The sequence below is a fragment of the Coffea eugenioides genome, chromosome 9, assembly GCF_003713205.1.
Source record: "Coffea eugenioides isolate CCC68of chromosome 9, Ceug_1.0, whole genome shotgun sequence".
NCBI lineage: Eukaryota > Viridiplantae > Streptophyta > Magnoliopsida > Gentianales > Rubiaceae > Coffea > Coffea eugenioides.
The window spans coordinates 625,515-633,997 of NC_040043.1; the positions used below are offsets into that span (position 1 = coordinate 625,515).

Genomic DNA, 8,483 nt, shown 5'->3' on the forward strand with positions numbered 1-8,483 from the left:
CTAAACCTTACAACAAGAAGGAAAAGAAAAAGATTTGAAAGTCGAATACAAATTTTGTGGTCACTTTATGTTTACCACGTGATAAATCTTCTGCATCTTCATTCAAGGCCTATAAATTTGGCTCGGAATAGCCAAATTATCCCACATCTACTACAAACAACCTTAAGGGACTACCTTTTCAAGTCATCGGTCAGATCTTGGAATTGAAGATCAAATGGCTCAGCTAGCCTCTGTTGTGGTTCTTCTGCCTCTTGCAACTTGTCAGTATCATTCATCTTCCAAAACCCTCCTCTTGTTCCTCATGCTTAAGACTGCTATTGTGAATTTTGCTCTGTCATGCATGTTCATGATTGTCATATAAATTAAATTTATTCATGCCATACATGCGTACTATCTCTGTCCAACGCCAACCAATGTTTTTAAACTCGGACCGGTCAGTGAACCGGAGAGGTGGCCGGTTCGCGGTTCGACCGGTCCGACCGGTCCAACCGGCCGGTTCAAAGGTTCACTGTTTTTTTTTTTTTTTTTTTTTTTTTTTTTTTAGTGTTAAGTACTAAGCAGGTTTCATTCTACACTTGAACTTTACCAACATAACTTAATTTAAGTTATGATAATAATAAATTTTCTAAAAGTTATACACAAAACATGGAATGATAAATATAATTAAAATATCATAATTCACCACAAGTTTTCATAAATTCATTATAAACATAAATAGATACAATCCAAATGTGCACCAATTATCACAAATAAAAACACAAAAAATAAATTAATTAAATATTGAAATTCTTTTACAACCCTTAAAAAAATCCATAAAAGAGTTCAAGTTAAGACAAACTATTTGAATAGCAAACTTTTATCAGTGGCATGATAAGCAACCACACCACCTTCACAATTTCATCAACTTAAGCTGAAAAAGTTAAAATTTTATTATAAAAATATAAATCTAATTGCTCAAACTAAAAAAAACTAAAAATTTTTGAAAAACAAATATACAGTTAAACACATAAAAAATTAATTGCTACTAAACATTACTAATTAACATGTTATATTAAATTCAATGATCCTATACCATTAATTATTTTAAATTCAATTATCAATAGCTTCGATTATGTGCCAACTACCATATTTTTGACCAACCCAATGTTATTATTTGTAATTCCTACCCAATTCCTACACGGATGTGCACTACTTTTGCAAAAATTTCATCCTTAATTAATCGAATAAAAATAAAACAAAAATGAGGGAAACATATGAAAATTGAGGGGAAAAAGAAGAAAATGCAAAAAATCAACTAAAGATAATAATATAGAAAAAAACCTTGAAAAGAAAAAAATTAAACTTACTAAAATGTTGGAAAACAAGAAAAGTTGAAATTTTCAACTTGTTTACAATCTGCTAAAGATAATAACCAGATAATAATGGTGAAGACTTGAGAAAATCTTATTGTGGATATTTGGGTTAAAAATGGTTAAGAAGAAAAAATTGAAAAAAAAAATAAGAGAAGAACTTGATGTTTTAATATATTTTTTAGTCAAGTAGAATTCTCAACAAACTTAAGTACAGTCTAGTGGTAAGATTGTCATATTTAAACTTGGAGACCCAGGTTTGAATCTTAGCTACACCATTCTTGATATTTTGTTGAAGAATTTAAAAAACCGCCGGTTCACGGTTCTTAACGGTTCGCGCGGTTCTTCCGGTTTGTCCGGGTTTCAACGGTTCTCCATGAACTTCCGGCTTTAGCATTAGACCGGACCGGTGACATGGCCGGTTCGCGGTCCAACCGGTCGAACCGGCCGGTCCGGTCCGGTTCTGAAAACATTGACGCCAACTGAAAAGGGCAAACCTTTACCTGCGGAGTATGCAAAATCCATGGGACAGACGTTCAAAATGAGCAGTGTTTTCTATAAAAACAATACGGTCCCTCTCTAATTTTTGGAACAGTTGTGTAATAGATAGATTTACACACTTTGTAATATTTTCAGGTCTATCATTAGCAAACTTTTAGATCCGTCTCGCTACATCCACAAAAAACTTTTAGATCCGTCTCTTACTCCAATTCCTCGTATATCCTGACCTTCTTCTTGTCATTTACTACGGGAGCTCGCCCAATATTCTTGCAAGAGAGGATAATTTTGATGAGAGAGACCTCAAGAGGATCCTACAGAATCGATGAATTCCTCTATTTCTGTCTGGTGACTTGGATGGTTCTCTCAATGGCAAATTCTTTTGCAGCTGCTTTCAAATCAGGAATGTCCTTGATTGCAGGCATCGTGGGTGCATTCTTCGTTTCTCGGGGTACTTCATATCTAACAATGAAATACCCAAGTATTGGCTCTTCATGCACTATTTGAGCTTGATGAAGTATCCTCTTGAACGTCGTCTCCTAAATGAGTTTGGAGGATACCAAGGCCGAGGGAAATGTGTAGAAAGCGTTGAAGCAGGATGTTTGATGTATGGTGATGCATTCTTGAGATATTTAGGCATAGAAGAGTCACAAAAATAGAGCAACTTAGTTGTGATGTTGGCTTTCATCGTGGGCTACAGACTTCTCTGTTATCTGACTCTTTGGTATAGATCTTGCAGGACCAGAAGTTAGAAGCAACTAATGATACCCATTGCTGATAAATTTTCTAGGGATTGTTTGGACAAGTAGAAGCAACTACTGATACCAATTGCTGATAAATTTCCAGGGCGACCCTTTGTATATGAAAAACATGAGGAGCAGAGAAAATACGCAAGAAACCTAAGAGAAGGATATTTCTCCAGAGCATATCCTCATATCTTGAGTTCATATCTTGATAAGTGATTGTTGACAAATAAAATGAACAATTTCCACAGTCAGTTAAATGTCAACTTATAGCGCATGAGTGCATGACTAGTTGGTTATGAATCTTCTTGCAGAGCATATTAGGTCTACCTTGGAATTTGGAAGAAGAGTCAGATTTCCTCCAATACGTCTACTTTTCAATAGAAAATGCTGCTGCAGTGGGAAAAGAAGTTGAAAGCTTTGAGGGGAACCGAGACCACATGCACTTTTCTTGGTCAGCTCTCTTGGCTTTCCCGATGGTTTGTTGCCCGATTGCTTTCAACACTAGCTTCTTGTATGTGATAACATTTGCATGTGCTGAAGAGAAATTGGAAAATCTCTACTTGTACTACCAGCCAATATGTTAGAATTTGCATGTTAGAAACAACATTTAGTGCTGCCAAAAAATAGTTTACTGAGATTTGTATTGAGAATTGAAAAATAATTTTAGATTTCTCATTAAATAACTCTCTATCATTAATCAAAACTGTAAGTAATAAGTCTATACAAATTTTTCGCGATAAACCTCAACACATATCTGAATCTCTCCTCGCAATTCTCAACATAATATTTAAAACTCAAATAGACTTGAACTAGTCAAAAGCAAAAAATGTGGTACAGCTCTAAGAAGTAAGAACTAGACTTATTCAATTACTAATTTATTTTATTTTAGTGCTAAAATAACCGTAGAAAAGTCACATATCTCCATACAACAGATTCGGTCATTATATAAACTTCTCTTGGAGTAATATTATATTTGCAATATTCAGTCCGTAGTTGCAATATTCTCCACAATTTGGACGTATGGTTAGGCATTTGCATATTTTGCGTTATCTTGTCTGATAACTGGAGCCCAGCTCTGAACGCACCCTTTCTCGGGGAATCTTTTACTCATCCCTTCTTTTAAGTTCACACATTTGCATCCGAGACTTTTATGCTATTCTAATTATTGTTATCATACGTACTATTCTTGCTTCAACATGTGAAGGCCCTACCAAAAGCCAAGGGAAAAAGCCAAAAAAAAAATGTACTGCTAGAATATAATAATTCTTTCAATGGAGACTAGGAAATTTCGTTTTGGAAAAATGAAATGAAAGATAAGTAATGGATTCAGAGCTTTGGAACTCATAGCTGTTGAATGTCGCTCATCTCTGGCTGCAAAAAGTAGTCCAACTATTCAACCAAAGCACTTCACCTTCATCTGTTAAAGAGTTTCCCTTGAAGATGGCTGAAGCTGCACTCAGTTGTGTTAGTGTAATCTTGAATAAGATACTTCCACTTGCTGCCGACGAGATCAGCCGGGCATGGGGTGTAAAGAAAGACCTTCAGAAGCTCTCCAAGAAAGTAGAGATGATGGAAGCTTTGATTTCTGATGCTAAATGCAAGCAATCAACAAGCAAAGCCGTGCAGCTCTGGCTCAAAAGGCTCCAGTCCATAGCTCGTCATGCTGAGATCGTATTGGATGACTTCGGATATGAAGTTCTGCGGCAGAAGGTTAAGAATCGGAAGCGCGACAAGGTACGCAGCTTCTTTTCTTCCTCAAATCCTATTTCCTTTCGTCTAGAGATAGCTAACAAGATCAAGAATGTTAGCGCATCTCTAGAGGAAGCTTACAGAGAAGCAAATCAAATAGGGCTTCATCCAGTTCAGCTAACCATGGCATCTGCTGATCACAAAGTGGATCGGTTGACTGTTCCTTTTATGGACGAGTCAGAAATGGTGGGAAGGGAAGTTGAGGTATCTCTAGTTGTAAGCATGCTAATTAGCTCACACTATAAGAAGGATTTACCTGTCATCTCAATAGTTGGGATGGGTGGCCAGGGTAAAACAACCCTTGCACAGTTGGTGCTAAAAAATGACAGTGTAGCGAAGCATTTTGATAAAAAAATATGGGTTTGTGTGTCTGACGATTTCAGAGTGGAAAGGCTGTTGAATGAGATGCTACAATCCCTCGAGGGAAAAAGTGCTGAGACGACAAACAAGGAAGCATTGGTGAGGAAGCTTCAAGAGAATTTGAAAGGAAAAAGTTACTTGCTTGTGCTTGATGATAATTGGAATGACAATCGAGAGAAATGGGATGGCATGAGGAGCTGTTTGTTGGCAATAGGGGGTGCTCCAGGAAGCAAAATATTGGCTACCACACGTAGTGATGAGTAGCCTCAGCAATGCAAACATCTGGTTTGCATCATCTAGACATCCTCTCAGATGATCATAGCTGGATGTTGTTTGAAAAACTAGCTTTTGCAGACGGTGGTGCAACAAAGACTCAAGATCTGGTGGACATTGGCAGAAGGATACTGAAGAAGTGCGGCGGCGTGCCATTAGCGATCAAAGTGATTGGGGGTTTGTTGTATTCCAAAAAGAATGTATCGGAATGGTTGACGATCGAGAAGAGTGAAATATGGAACGAGTCGACCAATATTGCGAATGGAGTCATTTCTGTCCTGAAGCTGAGTTACGAGAACTTACCTTCATGGTCAGTGAAACAATGCTTTGCAAGTTGTTCCATCTTCCCGAAGGACACTGCCATGGAAAAAGAAAGCTTGATACAGATTTGGATGGCTCAGGGATTGATTAATGATGCCAAGGGAGGAGGTCATTTGCAAATGGAGGATATAGGCAGTGACTATTTCAACATATTGCTTCGGAGTTCTTTGTTGCAAGCGACTTCTGAGAATTCCATTAACGGAATCGTGTCCTGCCGGATGCATGACCTTGTGCATGATCTTTCATTGCAAGTGTCAAATAATTGTTTCTTAAACACAGAGGATGGCATGAAAGTCAGTCATGATGATAACGTTATGCATTTGACCATCATTCGGAATCGAGGGAAGGTGTTAAAGAATATCGAAGGGATTCCTCCAAATTTACAAATGCTTTATTACCTTGGGGGTGATGGTATTATGCTTGAAGACATCTTGGAAAGGTCTAGATACCTTTGTGGATTAAAAGTAGACTGCTGGGATGTTACTCAGCTCCCGAATTCAGTGGGTAATATGAAACATTTAAGACATCTTGATATCAGTGAAACTGGTATCACCGCTCTGCCAGATTCGATCACAAAGCTCTACAATTTGATGACCTTGAAAGTAAGTTACTTGAAAGAGATACCTAAGAAGTTTGGCAATTTAATTAACTTGAGGCATCTCGAGTTTGTCAACCTTCCTTGGGATGTGCCCAGATGTTTGTTCCCTGGGATTGGGCAGGTGGCTAATCTTCGGACATTGCCCCACTTCAAGGTAAGCCAAGACAAGAGATGTCAACTTGAGGAGTTGGAACACTTGCGTAACCTCGGAGGCGAGTTAGAAATATGTGGACTTGAGAATGTGAGCGGCTTTGAATCAGCAGCAAAAGCAAAGTTGTCCGAAAAATCAAGAATTCGAGGTTTAAGACTTTCATGGGGCGATACAAATGAAGATTGTGACGACAACAATATCAACAGTGTCATGGAAGGTCTTCAACCTCACCCAGACTTGAAAGGTTTAACCATTAGTGGTTTCGAAGGTTCAAGGTTGCCGTCGTGGATGGTGGCAAAGGATCACTTGATGGTACTCCTAAGGAATTTGGTACACCTCAGGTTGAAGGCATTGGGTAAGTGTGAACGAGTACCACCACTAGGGGACTTGCCTTGTCTCGAGTCCTTATGGATATACTCCTTAGACAATGTGAAGCGCATTGGGGCTGAATTCTATGGTCTCGATATTAATGCAAGGAGCAGCACTTGTAGTAGTAGCAGTAGTAGAGAGGTGAAAGCAGTCACTCTGTTTCCGAAACTGTCGCGTTTTGAGTTGTGGGGCATGGGAAGTCTAGAGGAGTGGTCAGATGCAATGGTTCCCTCGGATTCTTCTTCATCAATTAAGGTATTCCCTAATCTCCGGTACTTGACAATCTATGAGCTCCCCAAGTTGGTTGTTTTACCAGATATGGAGAACTTGACATCTCTTGTGGAGTTGAGCATACGGAGATGCGGAAGTTTGGCTTGTATAAGGAATTTGAATAGCCTTACATCTCTGGAATCCTTATCCTTAGAAGAATGCCCTGCTTTATTACATGCTTCTCTAGATATGAAAAACCCCCAATCTCTAAGTGAATTAATCATCTCAGGATGTGATGAGCTGAATCCTTCACTGAGTAATAATCTTGAGAAGTTCACATCGCTCCAGCAGTTGAGGATCCGTTCTCGTGACCCTAGTTGTTGGGCAAAGGGTCTACACCATCTAGCCAACCTCTGCGAGTTGGAACTCGGTGGCTTCTCTGACGACCTTGATCATTTCCCGTGGTCACACTCCATCACCAATCTCGTCTCTCTGGAGCGTCTTCGATTGCGTGGATGGCCAAAAATCACGTCTCTCCCAGACCAAATTCAGCATCTCTCTACCTTGACATTTCTAGATATACGGCAGTTTGAGGGGTTGGAAGTTGTTCCAGAGTGGATGGGTAGCCTTCGGAATCTTCGAGAATTGTGGATTTATTTTTGCTCTAACCTCAGACAATTGCCCTCCGCAGAAGCAATACGAGCCCTCACTAATTTAAATCAACTACGGATCTTTTGGTGTCCTCTTTTAGCGGAGAGATGCACCAAAGGAAGTGGCGCAGAGTGGCCCAAGATTGCACACATTTCCGAAGTTGTTATCATTTGACCGAACTTTGACTGGTTTCGAATTAGGGAAACAAGCCCCACTGTAAGTAGTTAATATTTCCAATGTTCTGTTTTAATCTACTTATTCGGTTCGTTTAGAATTCTATTATTACTTTTTTAAAAAAAATAATCCCCGGAAGGAACAAGGAAATAAAAAAACGCTACTGCTTCCTTAAATTGCCTTATCAATGTCAAATCCTGACTCTTCCTTCAATTGCTATTACATTTTCTTTTCTGTAGATTCTTTCCTCCTTCTTATCATTCATTCTTTCTTTTTTTTTTTCCAAAGGGTCAGAACCAGAAAAGTTAAAAGACAGATTAAAGTATTGATAGACTTTTTCCTTTTTAAATAAAAAGATTCATTACAATGTCTAAAAGATTCCTATTTCTTGAGCTCATGTCTGTTATGCTGCAGGGACAACAACCAAGAACGACCAAAGTATTTCCATGACCTGAGACCACATTCAAATGTTTGGGGGATTTTGATGAATCCTGTACTCTAACTAACTATATAAAGGGATTGTTTGTTGACCACAGTACCTCATAGTGTACATCTTGATTGCTGTTTACATGTTTCTCTCTATTGTAAAGCGAAACTTAATTTTCATTAAGATTCAGTGCTTAGTCCTTGAGTTGGCAAGTATAATAATGTAATCAATGGGATTGAAAAATTTATGACACAGTACTAGTAGGGATATATATATTTCCAAAGTTCGATTTAATGAACTTAGATTGAACAATTACTATAGCAGACATGGCTTTACCCAAACAAATTTCATTCGTGGAATTGCACTAGTGTGGAATTTTCAGCTACTCCTGTATTCTATCTAAAGTTCCTGTAGCCGCAGTGTGATGATATTTGGTCAAAAAGTTATTCTTTAGTATCCATATTAGTCTTTAAATTTCCAATTTTTTTTACCTCTCAAAAGGATACCCAATCAGGTGATCACCTTGCCAATCTGTCTCTTAGCCCAACTCATAAGGTGCTATGGTTAAGGTGATGTGGGCATATTGTACTTTTTGAGCGACCAAAAA

At 38.3% G+C, this 8,483-nt stretch overlaps 1 protein-coding gene across 1 annotated transcript; it reads left to right on the forward strand.

Annotated features, from left to right (window-relative positions):
* Nucleotides 1-6,236: 6,236 nt before the first annotated feature.
* On the forward strand, nucleotides 6,237-8,080 carry LOC113783803 (disease resistance protein RGA2-like). The gene is made up of 2 exons (XM_027330025.1): nucleotides 6,237-7,491; nucleotides 7,864-8,080. Exon 1 carries the CDS (start codon nucleotides 6,256-6,258, stop codon nucleotides 7,447-7,449), a length of 1,194 nt encoding a protein of 397 aa, XP_027185826.1. The 5' UTR covers nucleotides 6,237-6,255; the 3' UTR covers nucleotides 7,450-7,491; nucleotides 7,864-8,080.
* Nucleotides 8,081-8,483: the final 403 nt, after the last annotated feature.